This window comes from Cimex lectularius, unplaced genomic scaffold (genome assembly GCF_000648675.2).
Source record: "Cimex lectularius strain Harlan isolate CLEC.00 unplaced genomic scaffold, Clec_2.1 scaffold89, whole genome shotgun sequence".
In the NCBI taxonomy this organism is placed as follows: Eukaryota; Metazoa; Arthropoda; class Insecta; order Hemiptera; family Cimicidae; genus Cimex; species Cimex lectularius.
Genome location: NW_019392722.1, coordinates 1,098,393 through 1,125,355, shown reverse-complemented (window position 1 = coordinate 1,125,355; position 26,963 = coordinate 1,098,393). Strand labels below are relative to the sequence as shown.

Genomic DNA, 26,963 nt, shown 5'->3' with positions numbered 1-26,963 from the left:
GTCATGTCAAATTGACAGACTGTAACATTGAGTTTTCTGTAAATCATGGTATTACTTAGGTTTATATTTATTTATTTTTTACTGTAAAGCCAAATAATTTAGTTTTGTTTATTTGTATTCATATTATATCCTCCTTAATGGTGTTTTAAAATTTAAAATTTTCATTTGTACACATTTTTAAAAAGAGTTCTATTGACATTTTTACGTTTCATTATTGTTTAATTCAGTTTAAAAAAAAAATCAAAGTTTTACCTTTACAGTACATTCAATATACATTGTTAGCATAAATAAGACTGATAACATTCTTTGTTAGTTGTTATTATTTTTTGTACTTATACATTGTACATTCTTGAATTTTGCTGTTTTTAAAAGTGCAAGCCCGGAAATTCTATGATATGGACATCTGTGAAAGGATGATTCTTTTAAACAAATGATTTTAACATTTCCTTTTGTATGTAATTCTTCATTTTTAAAAGAATTATTTTAATTAAATCTTCCAAACATATTTATACTGTCTGAAATAAATACATATTTACTACTACATAAAGTTAAATGAGTTATATAAAAGTGATAAATTAATTAAAAGACACTGTGATTAATTTATTTTATATCTTAAATATTTAAATTAGGGAACTTCAGTTCTAGTCACTATTTAAAAGAAAAAAAACCCTGTTTTTTGTAACGATTTAATCATAATGTGTGCCCTGTGTACAAGGAAACAAATAATTTGTCGTTGTGATTATACAACTCCCGCTGTTTTTATTCTTAAAGGTAAATAAAGTGGTGAGTGGATTGCTTTATAAACTACTTGGTCAGGGAGTGACTTATTTCTTTTAGTTTTATAAAATTTTATTATCCCATTTATATTATTGCTTTAAAAAATAATCCTTTTTATTTTTACATTAATAAATGTAAATTTGGTCATTTTTAAATAGGATTTTATATTTATTTACATTTTATACTTACCTTAGGTATATTTACTTATTATTATTTAAATAAAAATAAGACAGAGCAAAAACAAAAAGGATTGCATTTTAAATATTGCATATTTCATCCTCCTTGAATGGGGGCACACAGTAAAAATACTTTAAAACTTTTGAAAATAAAGTTGTAAAAGCAAATTTTTCATTATTGGTGTTTATTGTATTCCCACCTTAAGTGTATTTTACTTGAATTGATGTATTGTTTGTTTAAACACCAATTACTGTAGAATTCAGCAATATACGTTCTTGACTTATTTATTATTTTGGGTTTATTTATTACTGGTGAGATATCCTTTTTAGCATAAGGGAAAAAAGAGTAAATGATGTTATTTCCTCATAGCTATATGCTATACAGAATATGTTATTGACAAGGTTTAAAAAACCCTAAAAAGAGGGTGTCTGCCTTTTTGGAGCGTTTTGCAAATAACACTTTTTTAGTAAATGCTAACCCTACATAACCTAACTCATCCCTATCCCTTCTGCCTAACCAAACACCCCTATTTCTAACCTAATTTGTCTCTATTCTAACCTAACTCGTCCCTATCCTTAACCCTGCCTAACCTAACTTTTCCTTATCCCTACCCTACCTAAATTCATGTTTCTCTAACCTTAACCTTGCCTACCCTAACTCATACCTATTTCTAATCTAATTTGCCCCTATCTCTAACCCTGCCTAAATTCACTTTTTCCTATCCTTAACCAATATAATCTAATTCGTCTCTGTTCCTAATCTAACTCATCCCATTTCTAACCTAACTCGTCTCTATCAACAACAATATCAATGAAAAACATTTACAAGGCCCTAATAAAAGAAGTGAGTCTGCCTTTTGGGAGCTCTTTGAAAATAACACTTTTGTAAAAAAACCATCCTGGCTAACCTAACTCGTCCCTATTTTTAACCTAACTCATCCCTATCCCCACCCTAACTTGTCTTTATCCCTACTCTTGCTTAAACTCATTTCTCTATCCTTAACCCTGCCTACCCTAATTTGTCTCTATTTCTAACCTAACTTGCCTCTATTTTTAACCTAACTTTTCTTTACATCTAACCCTGCTTAACCTAACGTCCTTATCCCTTCTCCTACATTAATTCATTCATATATCCTTAACCCTGCATATCCAAACTCGTCACTATTTCTACCTTTTGTCCCCATTTTTAACCTAACTCTTCCTATCCTTAACTTTGCCTAACATCACTCATCCCTAGTTCTAACCTAACTCATCTCTATCCTTAACCATATCTAAATTCACTCATTTCTATCCTTAATCCTATCTAACCTAACTTGTCCCTATCCCTAACGTAACTCAAATCATCCCCATTTCTAACCTATTCCCAACCCTACTTAAATTCCAATCCTTAACCCTACTTAACTTGTTCTTATCCCTAACCTGTCCTTATACCTAAGTGTACACAACCTACTTTTTGTCAATGATGGTTCTACTCACACATTTGTCGTTTAATGATCCAGATTTCAAGCAAATGCCCATCTTCAGGTTGAAGGAGTTACAAATATGTCTCTCTACATGAATTGTAAGCTCTTGAGGTTTTATATTGAATATCTTATGAGTAGGATTTGAAAAACTTGAGTACAAAGTTTATCTCCTTGGCCAAACATAAAACACACCCAAGCTATCCCCCACAAATACTGCAATATAATTATTAATTATAGTATTGAGCTACTTGCTATTAATTATACTTGCATAAAGAGATTGTGGTAAATGGTATAAAATATAAGAGAACAAATTTAATAAAATGCAGTGTTCATCATTTGATTTGCAAGATAAGATTATTTTAGCTATATTAAAACTTAATAACCTGTAACCTGTAATTCAACATAGATTAACGTTTAGAAGTTGGGCGTAAGCACATAAGTAGAGGAATCGCACAAGGGATGAATAAAACTGGCTGGATATGTTACATTTTATATTGAATTACTCAGTAAATACATGATATAAAAAATAGTAGGTGGTAGAAATAGTTGAGTTAAACTAATTTATAATGTGATTTGTTAAAGTCTTATGATATTGTATGACTTAGGTTCACATTTCTGATAAATTAAATAAAACATAGTTACATGTAAATCCTTTGATACATACTTGCACTTTCAGAATCGAACTGCAGTTAAATAAAGACGAAACTACATTTAGTAAAATATTCTATCTTGGCCAAAACACACAAAACACTAGTTTCAATAATAATAATAAAGAATGAAAGAAAGAAAAATATTATACTAATAAACAAAAGTTAATAAATTCCTTTGGGAAAAGGATTGTACATTATTCTTGTTATTTTTGAGTTTTTACATGTATTTGTACAATATTGGTAGGTAGAGTAGAATGAATTGTCTCAAGGTTTTAGTTTTCTTATGACAGTGCTATTCAATGGCACAGAGTGTAGTTTCCATAATCTATTCTAATCGATCTACCTATATTTCAAGGACAATGTTGAATAAAAATGCATTTTCCTCTTTTACTTTCTAGTATTTCTAACTTCTATTATTACACCTCCGTTTGAATTTGAGTACTTGTTACCATTGTCAAAATGTAATTCGGGTGTTCCACTTCGAAATTTGCTCTTTGTAATTGTTTTCGTTTCGGTCGATTCGATTCTCTCCTTTCTCCCTCCAGACATTGGGACGACTTTCTTCGTGAAGCTCTGAACAGTGTTGGTCACTGAAGGTCGCATTGGATCATTATTTTTAGTGACATAACTGACTGTTTCTGTGTAGTCGTTACTTCCTCGTCTCACGATACTTCTGTTAACATCAGGCGAATCGTTCCTGTAAGGGTAATAAGTCGGCGACTGGATGCCATCCAAGGGTGAGCTCGTGTTGCTAGATCTGAAAGATGTGCTATATTCAAGTTTTCCATTCTTAAGAGGAGTGCTTGTTCTCACAGGCTCGACTTTATTCTCATCCAATTCATTTGCATGTAGTGTTTTGTATAGTTCTGGAGCCCGGTCCATCAGACCTTTCATGAAGAGTTTTTTCTTAGTGTCAACTGACGAGCGAGAATAGCCGTTATGCTTGGTGTAACGGTTCTGATCATAAGTGCCGAGAGGCTTTCTGAATGAGTCCTCGTGTGTCAGATCCCTTGTGCTGCGGCTTATGCTCGTGATCAGCCCTGGGCTCTTCAGCTCTGTCGATTCATCCAATCGGCTCAGATGGGGGTTGGATGTGTACCTGCTACTGTCTCTGTAGCTGTCTCCGGCATGTACGTTGAAGCTCTTGCTCCTGAGAAGGTTGGAACGGTATGTTCTTGCAGGCTTTGTGGGACCCGAAGGACTCACGTTGTTCACAATTGACACGTTGAACATGCTGTTCGAGTTGTTTCCGAGCTTATAGCGATCAGAGTATGTGCTGTCTCCATTGCTTCTAGTGACATAGACCTGAAAAATTACAAATGGTAAAAAAATCTGAATTAGTAATTATTTTTAGATCTTGATATTGTAAAGAAAATGAAGAAATTTTTAACTGTTAGCAGTTGTCTTTTGTAATGTGTAAATTCTTATATATTTTATCCAAATTGATCCATGTCAGCAGTGGGTCTCTTCGTAAGAAGCTGAAATGTATCTGATAGGCCAAAATTCCTGGAAATGACCAGAGGAGAATCTGCAAGACTATATCGCACACCCAGAAAAGTGACCCAAGTTGAAAAATTATAAAAATCGGTTTCTTTAGTTTTTTTGAAGAATTTTTTGCTACGGTGTTCAAGTTGTGAATTTTTGATAAAAATATCAGAAATGGTGAATATTGTATACCCCTTCACCTCCTAACTTCGAAAAATCGCCAAAAATGAAATTTTCGGCCAATCAGGCTGGGTTTAATCTCATTCGACGCAGAAATTAATCCTCTACAAATGCTGTTTCGAGCTGTTTTACGGTCAGGCTAACGGTTTACTAACAATTTCACGAATAAGGTCATAAAACGTTGTTTTTCATGGTTTTTTTTTGCCTGTAGCTCGGAACTGAAGGGTTTGCGGAGACAGGTTCATAGGACCTTTTTTACCCAGCGTTCAATTTCCTATAAGACCTGGAAGTGTGGCTGAATCGATTGGGGCCACACGGTATATTTAATTGTATTAAATAGGTGAGGATTTATGAATTTATGGAAAAATACCAACCTGTTTCTTGGCCTTGTGTTCTTGAAGCTTTCTTGGCAAGGTCTGCACACCTCCTCTGTCACTGTAGAATGTAGTGGTCGTCCCTCCATTTTGCGCGTGCCTTACATTGCTCGTCGACTTGCTCAGCCTCCCAAGTGTGCTGCTGTTTGATTGGTTCCTTTAAAAAATAAAAAAAAAGTTTTTATTATTATTCTATGCAAATTTGACCGCTTTTTTACAATAATAAATCAAGATGGCGTTTTGGTTTCAACACCGATTAAGAAAGTTAACTAAACCGTTTGAATTTTGTAATTTTAAATTTGACAATTATAAAAGATTTGTGGAAAATTGCCAATCGGGCACGGCGAATGCGAAAGTCTTGCCCACGCGCCGATGGGCGTGCGACTCCCACTTGTGGCAAGTGGGCGGATTTCCATCACCCTGGACAACCCTTCAAAAAAAAAAAAAAAAAAAAAAAATCGTAAGAAAAACTTTCCCGGTACATCTCCGAGGCGATAACGATCAGAAAGCGTAAAAAGTTTAAACGGGAAACGACGTACATCTAGCATTTTCGCCTTATGCCAAAATTATGTCATTGTTTCTAAAAGAAATGTACGTGATTTGGCAAAAAAAAAATCAATTTTACAACCGCAGAAATTGATTTTCCCGCTGCTTTCTCCCGAATGGGTATTAGTGTGAGATGAATGCACTCAGCATCATCAGTGTTGCCATGATGTAACCGACGAAGCACCAGATATGGACTGTTATGAACAAACCAGCGGCTTGTCATTTTGAAGCAAAAGGTTTATTTTTAAACTATTAATTAAATATTATTAATTTGGGTTGTATTGTTAGAATATTTTCTACTTGTTTTGTTTAAACGTGGAGCAAGTCATCAAAAAGTTTACGAAATAAATTCCGAAAAGAATGTCAGGAAAAAATTCCTTGAACATATATCTGAACCTTTTAACGTTCATTTAGATGTTACGGTCACTTCAGATATAAAGCAACAGTTTCGCACAACTCGTATGTCATGCGGGTTCCAACGTTTTGCATATCCTTGTTTGCATATTGAAAAGTGAACTTTATGACTAAAAAATGTTTTTTTTTTAATAAAAAAAAGTATATAACGAAAGCAACAGTTTCGCACAACGCGTACGTCATGCGGGTTCCAACTTTTTGTATATCATTTGTTTGTATATCCTTGTATAACGTTTGCTTACTGAAAATTGAACTTAATGCCTACAATTAATTAATCTTTATGTAAGGTATTGGTTGAAATGAAAAAGTTAGCATTACAAGTGGGTCGAAGTCACGATAGCTCAAGTGTTATAGCAGCGGGGTATTTAGCCGAAGGTCGTGGGTTCGAATCCCGCTCGTGACACTAACTCTTTCATTTCAACCAAGACCTTACATTAATTAATTGAAAGAAGTTATCTGGTCAATCGGAACAGGAAATAAAATGGATTTAATACCTACAAGTGTGTGGTGTTTAGTGACCGTTAGTAAATGATTATTTGGAGATCGTGAGGTGCGGTCTGGTGTGAGGTAGGTTTTAGAAAAACATTTTCTTTATCGTGCCAACGTTTCGATCTTTATTGAGATCATCTTCAGGGCTCAAAGTGTTTGTTTTCTGTGTAGATGTGTCATTATTGGGTGTCGTGTTGAGAGAGTAATAACGACACCTAATAATGACACATCTACACAGAAAACAAACACTTTGAGCCCTGAAGATGATCTCAATAAAGATCGAAACGTGGTACGAAAAAGAAATTTTTTTTCTAAAACCTACGTCACAACAGACCGCATCTCTCGATCTCCAAATAATCATTAGCCTACATACGATTTTTTTAATAAAAACATCTAATTAAAATTTAATCAATTTTAAAATTTTATTGTAATAGTTTGACTTAAATGCACTTAAACGTAATCTGGTTAAAATACATAGTCTGTAGGAAAAATAAACAAGGTTTTTTCTTCTCTTAACGAATAAATTGAATAATAATGAAAGCAAAATAACAAACACCAAATTAAATTAATAAACAGGGATTTCCCTAGGGATTAAAAACTGCTTTCAAATACAATTTGTATTATTAAATGAGGTAATTTCGTCCTGAACAAGTTATTATAAAACAAGTAAGTTTCTCTAGGTTTTATAATTTGTATAATCTAGTGCAATTATTACTTTTAATAAAAGATCAAGAAAAGGTAATTGTAAAGCAAACAACATTATTTTGACGTCAACCTGTATTTCTTTCTTCGTTGTAGATAATAAGATTAATCATGAGTCCTCCTAGAAATAGATTATATAAAAAGGGCAGAAAACAAATAGGATTACTATTTTTCAAGTTATTTAAAGGCGGGCTCTCACGATTCAACATTTGTTGATAAACGCAAGTTGAACGAAATCTATTTGAACAGAGTTGGGCTCAAGTTTGGTCCAGTCATATTTTTGTCGTTCAAGTCGAGTCCTTTCAAGTTGAAAATGCCTTGAAACGTGCGAACATCTCAATTGATCGTTTGTTTAAATTTTATACTACGCGGATGGTGTTTTTTTGTTTGATTTTTTGATTAATGAACAAAGTCTTGAGTCGACTGGAAACCTCGGCTTTTATACAACAAAATTAAGATAAGAGAGAAAAAGTTTTATTGTGAAAGAAATGGAAATTGCTGGATGATTAATAAATATTTGCCTTTTGCCTCAAAATACAAGGCACAAAAGTAAAGCAATTTTTGTCATATAGGTTTAACATTCACCTACCCGTAAGGAGTTGGGGATGAAGAGTCAAACCACTCTACAATACTTTTTTAATATTATTTCCAAATAAAATTTGACCAGCTATGCAGAAATTCGAACACAGAACCACAAGCGTAGCGCCCTAGGCCACGGAAGTCGCAATGCCTTTTATTTATGATTGAGTAAATTTTAAATCAAACTATCCGGATTTTCAGATAATATTCGTTCTTTAAAGTAGTATTATTAAGAACAAATAGAAAGTATAATAACAAGACTGCTTAATGACAAACTTTTTCTAAGTGGAACTATGTCATCGCAAATTTATACTAAAGCTTCTAGCTTTCAGGGTTTCCTCGTGTAGGTTAATCTAAATCTTAAATTAGACTGAAAAGTCCCCATTGTCCAAAATCTGATTCCCAAGTTTTTGAGATAATTCTCTTTTCAGGTTGCTTTAACCATTGACATCCTTTTTCCATCAAGTCCCCTGTGTCTCATAAAAAGTTGATCACGGTAAATTTGATTACAATTACAATTGAGATTCGTCTGTTCAATTGAATTATCTGTGATTCCAGTGATAACATTGGCATTTTTTATGTCGATATTTGTCTGCCGATTTTTACTTTAGTTTGTTAATATTATCTTTATTTTCCAAAAACAACAAATTCATTTCAATATTTTATGCAGCTATAAACCGTTGTCAAACAGATAGGCCAAATTTTGACGTAAACGGAGACTACATCAACATGATTTTTTATGTATGGGTTTGCTCATGGGATAATTAATTTTAAATTGAAGACGATTAGATATTTCAGAAAATAATTACATATGTTTAAAGCTTATTTAGTAAAGTCGATTTTTTAAAAGTACAATATCTATCAGTATTTGTACAATCATTTACGTAAATTTTAGACAAGAACTTGAAAACTCTTTAATTTTATCTTCTATTTTGAATTTGTTTGCTTAATGTCACAATAAAAGAAATGACTCTCACAGGTTCAATGCTCTTTCCAACGGTGCGATTGCTGTAAAATGAAGATTTTGCGAGGCTCGAGGGACTTTAAGGAAAAAACTTGTCAAAGATTGAAGTATATTTACAGCGAAATTTCTCAACTACAATTCAGAATTTGGTCAATAGGGACTTAGTAAGGAAGTAATGATCGACCAGCAGTTGTAAATTCTAGAAGTAACCACATCCAAATAGACCACATTGACGTGTTTATTAAAAAAAATTCTGTATAATTTAATTTTAAAACAAAAACAATGTCATGACTTTTCTATTATCTCTTTATTTACTCTTTAATAGGAAGTTTTATCATCAATAGCTTCAATTATCAATATATTATAGAACTAGGAAAGAAACAGGTGGCTTAATTTATTTTTATGATATGTGATGTCTTATGAATTTATGCAGCAAAGAGGAAAAGGTTTTAAACTTTCGTTTTTGTTCACATTTTTCTGAAGTAATTGCTTAGAATAAGAATGCACTTAAGGAATCGTCGGCGTTAAAGAATCTTAAAAGGCCATTCTCGACAGTACGAGGCTTTTTATTGGATTTCTGGAAAAAAAATCAAAGCCCCTGGAATTCAACTGTGCCAAGATTGGTCCCATTAAAGAGTCCTTTGGCATTGTTGTGACTGTAACCCCCGCACAACCACGGCCTAGTTCTATATTTGGACGACCAAGGTTTAAACATCCCACCTGATACGCCAACTTAATACATTTATCTGTCTTTAAGTTTTTGCCATATTCTTTATTTTCGTCTCTGTCGGGTCACGGACTTCAAACCGACTCGAGGTTTATAGATTGAATTTTTTCAAGTCATCGCGATACCGAGCGGACCCAGGGATGTTCCATCAATTTTTACACTGATTGCTTTAATGATAAGAACAAATTAAAACCTCGTGCTGATTAAACCTGTTTTGAATACTTTTTTCATTCATACAAGTAAAGTAGTGTGAACTGAAATTAACAAAAAACAAAAAAGGATTTTTGAAGTCAAGATGTATTACGTATACGTTATTTTGCTACTGTACAGTTTTACTGTTAACGCGAAAACAATGCATGTTACGAATGTTAAAGTTAAAACGAACAATTTTTTTTTCAACAGGCAAATGGCAAGGTTTTCAGAGTATAATAAGCTCGTTTCGCCATCAAACGTTGTTCTATGGGAAACAATGAGTCATGTCGCCTTATAAGAGGTTGAAATTTTTACAAACCATTTTGTATTCCGTGTAGCCTTTTTTTTTCTCCCACTTCCTGATATAGAGCTGAATGATTCACCGCGCCTCGGTATGGGCCGCGATCGGCGAAGGCACCAACGGGGTCAAGGGGAACGAAGACTTTTGATACGTGCAGTCGCTCTACTTGGTCATCATCGTCAGATGTGTAGGAAGTGAGGACTGCCGACCTTTAGGGAGGCTGTGCTATATTCGCAAGGATGTTTTTTGACGCAAAAAATACACAAACAAACGGCGAATACGCAGAAAAACTAGATTTTTAGAAAAGCCTGGATTTTTTAAAAACATTTTATTTCAGTGCACCAATAGCGTCACAGGAAAGTTGTTGTATTCAAAATTGTCCAGTCTACAGAGAACTTTTTCATTGTAGAGTTTTTTATATCTATACTGCTTCGAATAACGTTCGATTGATGCGTACGGGCCATGATATATCTATTTTGCTTAAAAATATAATAGGGGATTTCATGAAATGTTTATATACAACCCTCACCCTTTAAAAATAATGAGTGAGTGAGAGAGAGGGAGGGAGAGAGGGAGAGAGAGAGGGAGAGAGAGAGAGAGAGGGAGGGAGAGAGAGAGAGAGAGAGAGAGAGAGAGAGAGAGTGAGTGAGAGAGAGAGGCGAGGAGAGAAGAGGGAGAGGGGGCGAGAGAGAGGAGAGGAGAGAAGGAGAGAAGAGGGAGGTGAGAGAGAGGAGAGAAGAGAGAGAAGGGAGAGAGGGAGAAGGGAGAGAGTGAGAGGGAGAGAGAGAGAGGGAGAGAGAGAGAGATGCAAATTATTGTAAGACAGTAGACAGTCGTATTGAATGATTTATTATTCGATTACTAAGGAGAAATTATTTAATAATTTAAAATAATTTAAACAAAAGAACATTTAAAACATCTATGTACAGTTTATTTGATAAAATATATCTATTTAATGTTTAAAAGAAAAACTTAATTTCATTTTTCTATATTTGTTAATTCTGTCATTGTTGTAGTCAAATCGATAAAATTTACATTTTTCAGCATAAATTGGGTCGAATTTAGGTGGTGATGATTCAACCGGACTCAAGTTTTAGTGATTCGGTTTGCTTTAATATCAAGAAACATGATTTTAAGTTTAAGCTTAAAAATTGGTGGTTTTATCAGATTTAACTTGTCCTTTATCTTTTCCTACTTATAACATTTTGTCATTTAGCAATAAATTTTTCCACGCTGTTAGTGTAACAGAACAAATTTTGATTACAAAATTTGGTTTATATTTTTTTTTACTATTTGTAGTGAATATTAAATATTGTCAAAACTTTTCACCCTCTGAAGAAGAGAATAATAATATCTATGGGGAAGCTGGAAATATTTACTCTTGTGGAGAATAAGAATAGAAGCATGATCGTTTTACATAGTATATGTATGTATTTTACATATATACATAAAAAGGTATGATTGTTTAGTGCAGCCACGAGTTATTTGTGCTCTATTTTACTCGATGTTAAAATCTATTTTTAGCATACTACTTACATCTAATAAAAATGTATATCCTTGGGTTTTTCTTTATGTCCTTCTCTCAATGAATCTCAATTATTCAAACAGGAGTGATATTATTAAATTCATTAGTCGTACATTTTTGCCATGTTAGGACTTAGGTGTTTGTTATATAGCCCGATATGTTCCCGCATTGTTGTAATCCCAGTTTTGTTGAAACATAACTTCACTTTCATCAAAGTTCGCCGTTTCTGGCGAAACAAAATCAAGCTCTGCTCCATACGCTTTCGAGGAGGCCACTTAGTCGGCAACATAGTTTACCACTTGCCATTTGCATAAAAAGGCGCGGGGGAAATTTCGCCCGTTTTGGCGCACCGTTATGTAAAAAAATCGCCCAATTAAAAAAACGAAAGCAGATATGTCGACACTAAATAAGACAGCCGAAAATGTAGTTCGACTTTTTCAGAGGGCTTTGAGCAATACACCGCTGGTTAAATTGTTAAATAGCGTTGTCCCTAAAACGTCGTCCTGGGTTACGTAAGACATTATCCAAGAAGAAATTATCACACTACCAAGAAATTAAGTCTGAATCATAGGTACTACTTATAACTGACATGTTGAAAATATGCGACAAGGAAATAAAATTTAAAAGACGCGAAATCATACAAACAAGAAACGAACAAATAAACAAAGACCTTACAAACCATCAATAACAATTAACATTTTGAAAGAAACTCAACTATTTTCTGTTTCATCTAGCGCCTTAAAATCCCTTTTAATCCTACTTAAAAAAAGAATATCAGACTAGTGAAAAAGCATGCTAATCAACGTAATTAGAAGGTGTCAATGGCTGTCAGTGTTAAAAATAATAGGCACTGGTTAAGAAATGGATATTCATACTATGAGGATATCAACGTCAAAAATTAATTGGGCGTTGTTTCCCGTTCACCTTGAAGGACAATTTCGATTGACGTTCTTGTTACAATATTTTAACGATACAAAGAATAAAATAATGATTGCAAGGTAGATGGGTAGATAGGGAACAAGATCGAGGAGATAGAGGGGGGTGAGAGGGGGTGAGAGGGTGAGAGGGTGTGAGGGTGAGAGGGGTTGAGAGGGGGTGAGAGGGTGAGAAGGTGATAGGGAGTGAGGGTGAGAGGGAGAGAGGGAGAGAGCGAGAGAGAGAGAGAGAGAGAGGAGAGAGAGTAGAGAGAGAGGAGAGAGAGAGAGAGGAGAGAGAGAGCGGAGAGAGAGAGAGAGAGAGAGAGAGAGAGAGCATTAATAAATAATTTATAAATAGAAAAAGAGAGACGGGAGATTAACAGGTAAATAGATGTTTTAAATAAATATGTAGATAGATATATTTATAATCAATAAATAAATTGATATATACAGATCGAAAAAATAGATAAATAAAAACGGAAGAGATAGAAAGACAAATATAAATGATAGATAGATAGAAGGAACAGATAGATTAATAGATATTGGGTTGTCCGGAAAATAATGCAGGATTTTGGTATTAAACAAAAAAAAAGAAACTAGTTACTTTAAAGCAATGTTCTTTAATCAAAATAATTTCCCATACTCTCAATACATTTCTCCCAACGTGTTGGTAACTTATTAATTCCGTCTGAGTAGAATTCAGAATTTTTAGAATTGATAAAGTCAATAAATGCATTTTCCAGTTCCGTTTGATTTTTGAATATTATGTGTTGTAAGTAGTGGTCCAGGTGTCTAAAAAAATGGTAGTCAGTAGGCGAGAGGTCCGGAGAGTAGGGTGGGTGAGGCAAAGTTTCATAGCCAAGCTCCAATAATTTTTGTGACGTTACACGTGACACATGTGGTCGAGCGTTGTCATGCAACAAAATGGGCCCTTTCCGATTGACCAAAGAGGGCTTCATTACTGCCAATTTCTGATGCATGGTATTAATTTGGTTACAGTATGATTCAGCATTGATGGTTTCGCCAGGATTTAAGAAGCTGTAGTGTATTAAACCAAATGAAGCCCACCATACCGTAACCATTACCTTTTTTTGATGAGTTGGGGGCTTTGGAAAATGTATTGGAGCTTCTCCTTTGTCGAGCCACTGTCCAGAACGTCTAGTGTTATCGTAGAGAATCCACTTTTCGTCACATGTAACAATTCTGGCCAGAAATGGGTCATTTTTGTTTCGACAAAGAAGTGATGCACAAACATCAAAGCGCTGATTTTTTTGGCGATCGTTTAATGAGTGTGGAACCCAATTTTCGAGTTTTTTCACTTTTCCAATCGCCTTGAGGTGGTCAGCGACGGTCGTTTTACTGACTTTGAGTTGCTCTGCACCCACCACTGATCGCAGAACATCATCATTAAGAGAGGAAGGCCTTCCACGACCTTCTTCATCTTCAAGGCTGAAATCTCCCTCCCGAAATTTTTTAAACCACCTTTGCACAGTGCACTCATTAACACAACCCTCGCCCCAGACTTGGTTAATGTTTCTAGCCGTTTGGGCTCCGCTTCGGCCGAGTTTAAACTCGTAAAAGAAAATCGTACGAAATTCTCGCTTTGACATTATAAGGATGACTGAATTATTTCCAAGTAGCGGAATGCTACAGAGGTAAACAAACAATATCATTTGGAAGAGGACAAATGAGTAATCCTGTAAACGTAAACAGAATATTTTATATAGATTTTTTTTAATGAAAACTTAAAATCCTGCATTATTTTCCGGACAACCCAATAAATATATATAAGGTGTCCTTTTTAGATGGACCTGTTGAATTTCTCTTCTACCAAAAACGCTAACAAAAAAAAGAGTTTAATATTTTTTAGTGTAGTTTCAATTTTTAAGCCTCAGGCCCAGTTCAACTTCAAAATTTTATATTCAACCCTATACATCCTGACGCATCATTTTAAAGGATTTTTTACGCTGAAAACAATCGGATGTTAAATTGGTCATTTGGTTCGCTATTTAATGATCCATTTCAGGTTCGAACTGCCTTGCGTTGTTAAGATTTGCTCTTTTTAGCCACACTTCACCGGTGCTCAGAGCAATAGAGTCAGGGGAGATGGATTGACAAGCATTTTCTATCCGTTGCCGCAGTTCTTCTTCTGAGGTTGCTGGGTTATGATTGGGGTAGATACTGTTTTTTATTTTTTTTAATAGCCTCCCAGAAAATAGCCAAGTAGATTTGTGACCGAGGACGCCAACAGATCGGGCCATGAGATCCATTCATCCTGGAAGTGACGATTCAAATAACGTCTCACCTGCAAGAATTGTGTGTCGAGCATCCATCAAGCTGGCGAATCATTCTTTGTCGTTGTTGCAGAGGAAAATGATCTAATAGTGTTGGTAAAACCTCCCTCAAAAAATTGAGCAACTGAGCGCCATTTAATTTTTTTCGTAATAAGTGACGATTAAATTTCCGAGAAGACCACACCAAACGTTAATACTGTGAACCGCCTGATGATGACAAGAGTACAAAATTCTCGGATTTTCCTCTGCCCACTTTTGAAAATGCCAACGGTTAAGTATGCCATTTGAGGTGAACTTGGATTCATCAGTCCAGAGAATGTATGGAAGAGCGTTTTCTTCAGCCTCCCAAATCGACATTTGTTCAAGGAGCATTAGACGCCTGTCTGATTCAGAGAAGTCACTGGAAAAGATGAGAGCGATAATTTGGATTTTCGCGAACAAACAGTAAAATATCCAGCTCCTCGCCGAAATTACGCTCCCGGTTTCTTGGTGATGGAACAGCTGATCCGTATCTCCTCATATTGCGAGCAACACGAATAAACCTTGTGTGGCGATAAGGAAATTTTTGAGAGAACAACTCGACTACACGACGCGCAATACCACCTCTATCAATAAAGCAGTGGTACGCTGTTGATCGAAAAAATATGCTCTTCGGTTCATTTTGAATGGAATACTGAATGTAATAATAATACTAATGCGAGTTCGACAAACAATGATAGAATATAAACAATGAAGGTAATTAAGGTTTACATTAATGAACGAGCAAATTATTGGAATTAACAACAAAATAAACGAAATTCTTTTTTTTTCAAACTTTTTGTCATAACTTTGTCATTTTTTGGCCAATTTAAAATCCGATTGCACCATTATTTTCAGCGTAAAAAATTCCTTTTCCGTATCAGGATGTATATTCGCATTTGAAATTTTAAAGTTGAGCTGAGCCTCTGTGGTAACCTGTATAATTTTTCTCAAAAACCAAAAAATTTGAAACGAATAAAAAATATTAAACACCTATTTTATTTTTTTTCGTTAGCATCATTGGTTCAAAAGAAATTCAGCAGAGCCATCTAAAAAGGACACCTTGTATATGGGGATAGATGAACAGATAGGAAAATGAAGAGTGTGATATAAGTAGAGAGATAGAGTGAGTTAGAGGATGAGAGAGAGAGAGAGAGAGAGAGAGAGAGAGAGAGAGAGAGAGTGAGAGAGAGAGAGAGAGAGAGAGAGAAGTAGTTTTTCATGAAAGAATAAATTAAATATTAACGTATTAATTAAATATTAAATATGTAAACGTTTGTTAACGTTTTTTTAATTAATTCTCTCCAATAAAATTCTATGGATCTCACAAACCTCTCATTATACCATATTTATGGTGATTCAACAAATAATTGTCTTTTTTTTTTTTTTTTTTTTTTTTTTTTTGAGAATTCATGATCCAAATTATTGATATTTCATGATATTTAATATGACAAAAAAAATATACTGTTCTTCCGTTTAAAAGTAGAATAATTAATATTCACGTGAATCCTTACGAAACAAGGGCTATAAAAATGAGACTGTATACAAAGTTTAAATGAAAAGTTGCAAGCTTACTTTTCTTCTTCTTTCTTTTTGCTACGTCTGTAGCTCGGGTTCGGGTATTCGCTCTCCCTTCCGTAGAGGCTTGTCGAAAAAGGATCTTCGCCCAAGTAGTACCTGTGGACGGTCGTCATATCACCTCTGGTCTGGGTACCGGAATCGACTTGGCTTCCTGCCTTCTTGTTCCCTCTGAGCTTGCCGACTAACTTGCGGAATGATTCTCCAAGGCCCCCTCCACTCCTTTTCTCCTTCCCGACGTTGTTCTTCGCCGGAGGGATGTCAGCGGCGAACCTGGTCCTCTGGTACACCTGCAGGGGTCAAAGACAAAACCCATTAGAAACCTCGGTAAAAGCAGTTTTGATGCTGAATGCGCTATTTCAAAACTAACCCGATAAAAATGGATATAGAGAAATCAAAAACCAAAACAGGGAAAACACATATCCGAAAAAATAAATCAGCTTTAATCTTCCCTATTAATCTTACATCAACCACTTCTCGCATATATTTGAGTGATTTGCTGGCATTTGATCGCCGATAAACAGCAAGGGCTGCAGACATTATCATTACCGTTAATCAAATACGTTTTCACTTTCATGTTCATAATTCTTACGTAAGATGTATCCATACAATCAAGGAACTGCCAGCATGAAAAGGGAAAACAAAACGTAAAAACAGATAATTACAGTTTATACATCTTGTCTGCCTGATGGAAACTGATCCTCTCTGTGCAGAGTATGATCGTACTTCTCGATCGGGTTCGAACCCGTTTTCGCATCCAAACATGGATGAAAAAGTGAAAAAAGAAGAAAGTAAGGGAAAATTGATAATTACAGCCTTTGTGCGATTGAAGTGTAATCCAGAACAATAAATGTAAATACAATGTTCCAATATCAATTATTAAATATAAATAATAATCTGCAGAATGAATAATCAAAATTAAATTATATTATGTAAATATAAACAGGTTTATATTAGTGTGTCTATATGTGAATAGGTATTTTTATGTACATGCACGTTTGTACATATGTAGGTATAATTTGTATATATATGTGAATATGTGTAGAATTGTGTATTTATATATTATATAAATTATATTATTTCGCTGCAATAGCTGTATGTGTGTGTATGTGTATATATATGTATGTGTGTGTACGCGTATGTATATATGTATAATAAGTATAGCTCAAATAAGCAACAAACTATCTGGCTGATGGCTAATACCTACGGTAAGGAAAAAAAAAAAAAAAAAAAAAAAAAAAAGTGTAATCCAGCCTGTGAATGAAAAATAACCCATCATCTCGATTTTGACCGGAACACTATTTCAATTTTAACATAATCTATTTACGCTTTAATGGTCAATTGACAACTAAAACGTAAATGGATTAATATTTAATAAGTAAAAGAACACAAAACCCCGTGACCACTTCATAAGTCGCTGAGAATCGAATCGTGATTACACGACTTTTGCAAATAGTAAAAAGAGAGAAAATCGAACGGTTGTAGGTTGAGATGGAGAGTTGGTGTCCGCGAGGATCGAAATCACGATAGCTTAATTGGTTAAACCAGCGGCGTATTGAGCCGAAGGTCGTCGGTTCGAATCCCGCTCGTGACGCTGAATTTTATATCTCTCCTTACATAAAAAAATTAATTGAATCCTTTTAAAAAGATACTTCCTACTCACAGTAAGTTGTTTACAACGATCCGGATTTCGAGCTTTTAGTTCATCATCAGGTTGTAGAACTTCAACCTAATGATGAGTTAAAAACTAACTAAGGAACTACCTTTTTAAAAAAATTTATCACCGCACTCACTTCACCATTCATCATTTCTATTAATTAATTGAAAGTTTTAACATCATTTTTCATTAAATTATAGTAAATTATCTATTCTTGAGCTTGCTTATTAAACCTTTAATTGATTTAATAAATAATGTGTTTGTTTACTAAACACATTTCTGAAGACATCGGATTAGCATATTACATTTAATAATTATTTATCCTTGCCACTGAATTCCACAGACAGAGACAACCAAAAACACACTTTTCATAAAAAGTAGTCTTATGTTTTAAAACAATATCGATTTCGGGGTGCTAACACTCCCCCTTATTCAGCTATTATGAATGCACACTTTCATGAAACACTATGAGATAGAAAAACAACAACAATACAAGCTAACATAATTTTTATATTAATCCATTTATGTTTAGTGGTCTAATTGACCGAATTACTTATGTCAATTAATTTTTCTTTCTATGTAAAGTCTTGGTTAAGATGAAAAAGTTATTGTCACGAGCGGGATTCGAACCCACGACCTTCGGCTCAATACGCCGCTGTTCTAACCGCTTGATTGTCACGATAGCTCAACTGGTTAGAGCAGCGGCGTATTGAGCCAAAGGTCGTGGGTTCGAATCCCGCTCGTGGCAATGACTTTTCTATCTCAACCAATACCTTACATAAAGGTTAATAAAAAAAAATCACCCAGAAGTTGAAAAATATTGGTTTTTGTATAGAAACACTAACACACTAGAACACTCACTTTTCATCTCAACCAAGTTCTTACATAAAAAGAATAATTAATTGAAATAATTTTATATTTAATAAAGTTTGATGTTCTAAAATTTCCATGTTGAATTTAAGTTCTTTGATACCTAGTCCTGATGAAGCCAATTTACTTTAAGAGATCCCTTCTGGTGGGCATATTTTCACTGCTATTATCTTCCCAACCTGCGACAACAAAGGCCCTGAGATTGGCAATGATTAGTATTAATAAAGAATGCAAAATACGCCCCCAGAGATAACAAGAAAAGCCAGGCCCATTTATTCGAAATTAATAACCGACCGGGACTAATGAATAATCGCCCACTGGGATGGATAATCGAACTTTTGCGCCTGGATGAGTGGAGAAAACTCCACGTGCCGGTAATCCGCGATATTTTCACCGGCGCCGGTTTGAATTTGCATCCCGTTGACCCGGATGCCGGCTCACCGTGGGACGAGATGCTATGATACCCGTGCGGATAAGCTAATCTGCAAGACCTCCACCCCCTGAATGACAAACATTAATTCAATTGATTTTAATAAAATAGAGGAAAGTGGCCCTTTTGTTCTTTGTTCAGGCTAATCGCCTGTTTCCTCAGGATATTTCCACAGCCCAATCGATCTTGAATCCATCATCCGATGCTCCCTGTTGGTTTTTCGGTTGAAACCATCAAAAATAAAATTTATTCTGTGCCTTAATCTTCGTCATCAATTCAATTTATTGTCTGGCAATTGTAAAAATTATCCCGATTGCATAAGCGACCATAGTAGAACAAGATCAAGATTAAGATGCAGACAAATTGAAGTTATTTTTTATTTATTTTTTTTTTACAATATTTTTCATGTGTTCTATCTAACAGAATATGAGCTAGTATTTGTTACACAAAAATTACTAATGTTAAACTTTTTATGTTCAAATCAGGACCAATTCTAATTACATTCATTGTATAGTTTCAAGCGTCTTAAAAATGATGGAATACCATATGAGCTACTGATCAGGTGACACATTTTATTTCAAATTTTTCACAAGTTTGTACGCGCGGATATTTAAATATCTTTTAAATATTTTGAAAGGTAGATAGTGATGATATAGGTAAAATATAAACTGAGATACACAGAAAAATAGACAGACAAATAGAGGGAGAGAGGATTAAATAGAGAGCAAGAAGTAAACAGGTAGAACAGGCTGATAGAAATATAGATAAATAATACATAACATACAGAAATAGAGAGTTAAACTGATAAAAAACGATAGACAAAATGATAAATGGGTAAATAGTGAGAGAGAATACAGTATGAGAGCGAGAGATATAAAGATAACAAAATAGAAGTAGTTAAATATAGAGATAAATTGGTACATAGATTGATTGATAAATAGAGATAGTTATATAAGTTCTGTGTGAAGAAGAAAGAGAGAGGAGAGAGAGAGAGAGAAAGAAAGAGAGAGAGAGAGAGAGAGAGAGAGAGAGAGAGAATATTATTTTCTTATAAGGAACTCGAACCCCTCTAAATAAGTTAATAAATTAACGTTACAATGGGATGAGCTGAATATGGGAGAGATAAATATATAGACAAATGGAGATAAATCGATAGATANATATATATATATAGAGAGAGAGAGAGAGAGAGAGAGAGAGAGAGATAGAGAGAGAATGGGTGGAACAGCATGTACGTGCTAGAGATAAACAGATAATAAAATATAGGTTTGTAGAAATAAATTAATAAGTAAGGTACAGGGAAAGGAAAAGAGACATAAACGACACAACATTTCCTATGGAACATCCCCGCAATAGCTATGTAAACGCTACGGTACTTGGGCCTTTCTTGAACTATAATCTAGATATCAGAGCTAAATACAATTCTAGATACCATACTCCTGAAAAGAATTCTCTACCTCATAAAAAAAAGAAAACCTTCAGCACAGATGGGCACAAACAATAGATAAGGGTTAAGAGCTAAAGAAAGAAAACCCATAGGACTCTGAATTAAAAAATAACGACAGGAGAGAGAGAGAGAGAGAGAGAGAGAGAGAGAGAGAGAGAGAGAGAGAGAAAATGGATAGAGAGATACATACATATAAAATGGAATGATACGCAGAACAAGTAGATTTTTATAAAATTTTGCATTTTTTAGATCATTTTATTTCTGTGAACCATTTGAGTCACAAGAAAGTTGTTGTATTCAAAATTGTCCACCTGCAGAGAAATTTTTCATTTTATAGTTTTTTCTATCTATACTGCTTCGAGTAACGTTTTACTGATGCTTGATGATTTCGGGCCATGATGTATATTTTTTGATTTCATGAGGATTTCATGAAATGTTTCATATTTATATGCTAACCCTCACCCTTTAAATATAGTGAGTGAGTGTGAGCGAGAAAGAAAGAGAGAGAGAGAAAGAGAGAAAGAGAGAGAGAGAGAGAGAGATGAGTTGGATAGAAAAATACATAGATATAAAAATGAGAGGTAGATAAAGAGCAAGGAGCGATTAATAGATAAATATATTAAGTGATAATTAAATAGATAAATATTTTAATAGATAAATATAAAAACAAATCAATAGAAAGATAAAAAGAGAGAGTGAGTACAAGAGGCAAAACATAGGCAGGTAGAAGAGGCTGATACAAAAAAAAAGATAAATAAATATACAAGATGAAACTCATATATACAAACTCCTTTTATTTTGGTTGATGTTGAATTTAGCATGTGATGGGATAACTATTGAACTTCACAACCTGGCAATAAAAGTTAAAACTAAGAAAGAGGTTGTGAAGTTTAATAAATAGATAGATTTGATAAATATCCATATAACGTTATTTAAAAGGGATTCAGTGATAATATAACGATGAACTTTCTTAGTACATCCCTCTAGTATATTTTCAAAAGACAGAAAAAAAGATTTTAGTTTTAAAAGATTTAGTTGTTGTATCGTAGCCTTGAAATTAGCAAACAAATGTTCTTAGCAAGGAAAATCAATTTAAAAAGCCAAAGTGTTCAGAGCCATTTCGATTCGAATTGTCGATTCGTTTAAGATAAAAGTTCAGATTCGATATTAGCATGGTGAGGAATGGTGAAAAACCGGTAGCCGATAACTCAGAATTAATGGAGAGACGTCGATAATGAACAAACGCCCACAAAGTTTTATGCAAGAAGACCAATTAAAACGTTTCTTCTTATAAAAACTGCGCATAAATGGTGAATTAATTGATTTTGTGAAGCAAACAGAAACAAATATTCCTAGAATAAAATGAAAAAATCCTATGCATATTTATTTTTGTCATGAAAGAGATTGAATGTTACAAATGTGATTTTTCAGACGATCCCAAGTGAGAGTGCAGTTATGATTTTATAAGTCACTTGTAAATCAGTTTTAATTTTTTTTACAATCTTACGATCGTCTTACTAGATTCAGTGTGTACCATCTTATCAACAAGGTTGAAAACAAGATGGAATTTGTGTAGGGAGCTCTCACGACGTGGGTATTCGGACGAGGCGTGGGCTATGTGGATCTGCGAAAATGGCGCTAAAACTGGGTTTACAGTTTAGAATATATATCATCGTTTTAAACTATTCCGTTCTTTGTGACTCCTACTTGCCTATTAACAATTTACAAAGTAGTACTCGCGGTCCGACATGTAGGCGTTTGAAAGACTAAAAACGTCCGTATATTCGGCGTAAAGGGTTCAAATTAGAGTAGATTTAATGACAATGTTAATTTCACACTGGAACTAGAATAGTGCTAAGTTTTATATCTGAAAAAACCAAAATTTTGTTTGAATTGTCGAAATTTAAACAACGCGCCCCCTGTTTTCGCAATGTACCAAAGATACACATTATTTTATGTGTATGCCATGTAAGTTTTTAAAAAAGAGCCTTTTATTTTTAAGTTACCTATTTTCTTGTAAACCTAAAACAAAAAACCTAAAAAAAACTAAATCTTATTTTATTGTTTTGTGCTTAAAGTTATTTTTCTGGAAGAATCTAATGCTGGTGCTATTAGAATAAGTTGGTGCGTTAGTTAAGCTGATCTCATGACCAAATTTGTTTTTCAAAAGTAATACCCTATTTTTTCGCACATTTTGAAACAAATATTCTAAAAATGCTACAGAAACTCCCAAGCCCTTATATTTATTCAGGAGATATTGAAGTTTTCCTTAGAAATTGATAAAAGACAATTTACCGTATACTGTGTGTACTTAAAATTTAGTTAGTATTGCTAATTTAATTAACAACAATCAGTGAAACGATAAATGGAAATTATCGACTTTTGAAGGAAAACTTCAATATCTCCAGAAAGAATCGATCAATTTTGGAATTTCTAGAAATTTTTTAAATGGAAAGTATTTTACAAAATTTGTATAAAAGGCATCGCGCTTCAATAATATTTAAATTATTCAGTAAAGATTTTTTTATATTTCTTAACAAACTTAAAACTTGTCTTAGTATAACTCACTGTAATTATTGTTAATTTTATGTTAGGGTGTATACAGGCAAGAGCCTTTCATTAAATTCTGAATGTGCATGTATAAATTGTCAATAAACCTATTATTATTATAGATTTGGTCTATAACAGCCAATAATGTTTTTATATTTTCCTTGGCATCTTACAAACTTGTGAGGGTTTTTTAAATATAGCTAATTCGTTCAATTTCGACAACCTAAATTTTTGACATAGTTTTACACCTTTTTTCTATACAAAAAACAATATTTCTCAACTTCTGGGTGTTTTTTTTTTTTACCTTAGTCGATAAAACTAGGCTTTATTATTAAGGCTTAATTATTACTTTACAAAACTCATGGGAGAAATGTGTACGGAAGGTGAAAAATACCACTTTTCAGCGGAAGTGATTTTCTGGTCGAGCTCGGTTTTTCCTTTCCCATCCAATTCACGCCTCAAAAAACGTTAAAAAGGTTTCGTAGGAAATATTTGAGACGTTCTAGTTTTGAGGGTAGTTTTTAATACGGTTTATACATAAAACACAAGACACTCTAAACAGCATATAGGATGGCGAGTTGTGAGTTCGTCAAGATACACCGGATCACTCAATTCGCAACTTTAAAAAAAATTATTTGAAGCAACTCTAAAGCTCAGGGGGCGTCGGTGGCCGCAACGGTTTAGGCATAGACAAGGCGTTCATCTCTGCAAGGTTAAGGTCCCGGGTTCGAATCCAGCAGCCCAGCTTTCAAACCCAACATGCTTACAATTTTTTTTCCAAAAACACCGGCACTCTGAGGGTTTATATGACCTCTGCTGTTGCGAACCCTCGTTTAAAAAACAATTAAAAATTTAAAGCTCGGGATCTCCTGGGGCGAGTTTCAAATGGTTTTATTTTAACGTTAAAAAATGAATGCCTAGCTACGGCCTTAATTTAAATTTAAAAAATTAAAATTAATTACCAGCTTCTGGTAACCAACTATGCGACAGGCTATATTTATATCGAATCTGAATGGAACGATCAAAGAATTTTAAAAATGTAATCTTTATTATTTATTTACTACAGTTTACTAAGCGAGTTATGTAGATGGCATAATTAACATAGCCATAAAAATAGCAAAACGCTTTAAGATTTATATCGATAACATTACATCGTCAACGAAAAAAAGCAACAGAAAAACTATTTTAAGATTTATATCAATAACATTACATCAATGAAAAAAAAGCAACAGAAAAACTAGTTGGGAAAGAATGCAGTTCAATTCTTTATGTACGCATTAGCAAGGACGAAATTAATTACTCCAGAACTTAATTTTAAACGACATGCTATGAAACTGCAATATCAAAACCTGCCCGTTGAGTCTTAAAAGAATCTAAAGGAATAATTTCGTCTAGATGAAGAATGGCAAAAAGTGTAGGCAAGTATCGTTTCCTATTTGAATAAGAAACATTGGAATGCGAGGTGTGTGCATGTGTTTTAAAAGCCGTTAGGCCCACCTTTTCCTCTTTTTCTCGAAACGTAACTACGCCCGAAACGCACCTTTTGTGTACGTCTTTTACCATTGAAAAATTATTTTTAATTAATCTTTTTATTCTCGATTACGAGAGATGAAAGTATCGTGTAAAGCAAAATTTCTGCCCGGTGGAAAATTTAATAAAGGCGTATCTGCGGTTAACCGCACTCGCACACTTTCGAATACTGGGGAATGGAACGGCTTCCTAACCAAAATAGTTTGAGGAAATAGAATAATATAAGGCGGAAATACAAAGCCTTGTGTATTTTTACTGTTATTTATGATTTTATATTACTGTGAAAATTATCTGATATTGAAACATGCGACCAAGTACGTTCATTGTGCCAATCCCAAGATAAATCAGACAAAAAGCTAAATCCAACATATTTCAGGAAATAATTAAAGGTATTATTAATACTTATACCTTATAAAAAAACTAAACAAACATTTTTGACAAAAAAATAAATGTACTGGAACAAAAGACTACCGCTTATTACCACCATTAAAATCACTTTGAAGGAAATTCAAAACCAATTAATTTCTGGCCTTTACGGACTTATATTAATTTAATCGATTAATTGCACCTAAAAAAGATAATGTTACATTTCCGCATTAAATTATATTCAACCTGTCAAGAAAATTGGCTGAAATTAGAGACTTTTACTCATAATATCGATTATTTTGAACTTTTAAAAGGGTCATGAACAAATTTGGTGTTGGGTTAGACAAAAGATTTATAAGTGGAATAAGTTTTCAAATAAATTAAGAAAAGAGATAAAAACAACGACGTTTAAGCTTAGATAAATAATAATCCAAGTTATAACCAATTGAAAGATTTGATCGTCAAGGGTCATTTACCATATAATTATTATACATATATTTAAACTGCGTAGTCATAAAATATTTTTAAAACGTGTACCCTGGAAATTTAAGGCAAACGAATTGTGCACTTTATCCACTCAAGGTTAAATTTTTCAGTTTGTGCATAAATGATCAATTTTTATCGGATTTTCTTACAATATTTTCTCGCTTTCAGTTTTTACGGATCAGGAATGATTAAAAACTGTAAACCTGCATGTTACGTGCGGGATTTTTTGGCAAAATAGATTTCGATTCATTGAACAATTTAATCGATAATAATTATTCAGAAATCGTGAGATGCGGTCTGGTGTGATGTAGGTTTCAGAAAAACATTTTCTTTATCGTGCCAACGTTTCGATCTTTATTGAGATCATCTACAGGGCCTGGGATTTACAAACATTGTTTACAATTAACAAATACATTTAGGATGTGGAAAAGTGAATTTATACAATGCAAAATATATTTTTTTATATTAAATCAAAGTATTTCTACTCATTCAAAGTGTTTTTCTTCTGTGTAATTGTGCCATTCTTGCGTGTCGTGTTGAGAGTGCCAGTGAGATTTTGCTGTTTTATGTTTATATACGTTGGATTTTGAAGGGGTGGGGAATGTAGTCGGTATAGAAAAGTTATTAATCAATAATAACTTTTCAAAAAGAAACCAAAAATTCTGACTGAAGTTTTATTTATTTATTTATTTTTTTATGAGGGTATTTTAACTACGAGATCATATGAAACCTCGGTGAGCCGGTGTTTTAAAAAAAGCCCATTTGTATGTATGTCGGGTTCGAATCCAGCGGCCCTGGATTCGAACCTGGGACCTTTACCTTACAGTAACGCCTAAACCATTGCGGCCACCGACGCCCCCAATAAGCTTTATTATATACAATTAAATGTTACTCATAATCATTCATATTTATGACCACCACAATTTTATATTTATTTTATAAATAAAATTGATTTAAATTTATATAACGTTTTTTTTATTACACTGCCAGTTCTCATGTCAAACGGATGACTTATCCGTATATCGTAGTTGTATTTTTGTGTTTTAGGATGTATAACAAAAATCAACTAAAGTTTGTTTTATTAAAAGTGCTCTGAAGTTCAATAAACTACGAATCTACCCGCTTCACGTTATGAAAAAAGTAGGAGAAAGGAAACTGCAAAAATTGGCAGAGGAAGATCACAAAGGAGGTCAAAAATTTTTTTCCAACAAAATGAGAAGTAACTTAATGTAAAAAGAACTGCAATTTTCAACATAGGACGAATTGAAAATTAAAG

The 26,963-nt window shown here is 33.8% G+C and overlaps 1 protein-coding gene across 5 annotated transcripts in view; it reads right to left on the bottom strand.

The window, feature by feature from the left end:
* Window positions 1-2,923: 2,923 nt before the first annotated feature.
* The window catches only part of LOC106663643, a 303,217-nt gene continuing 279,177 nt past the window's right edge, over window positions 2,924-26,963 (bottom strand). For all 5 annotated transcript variants that reach the window (XM_014388633.2, XM_014388635.2, XM_024226677.1 and 2 more), the window contains 3 exons: window positions 16,349-16,641; window positions 5,106-5,262; window positions 2,924-4,371 (listed from right to left, as the gene is read on the bottom strand). In XM_014388633.2, the coding sequence (XP_014244119.1) occupies window positions 3,454-4,371; window positions 5,106-5,262; window positions 16,349-16,641 (1,368 nt within the window). In that variant the 3' untranslated portion in view covers window positions 2,924-3,453. The remainder of the gene's footprint in view (window positions 4,372-5,105; window positions 5,263-16,348; window positions 16,642-26,963) is intronic.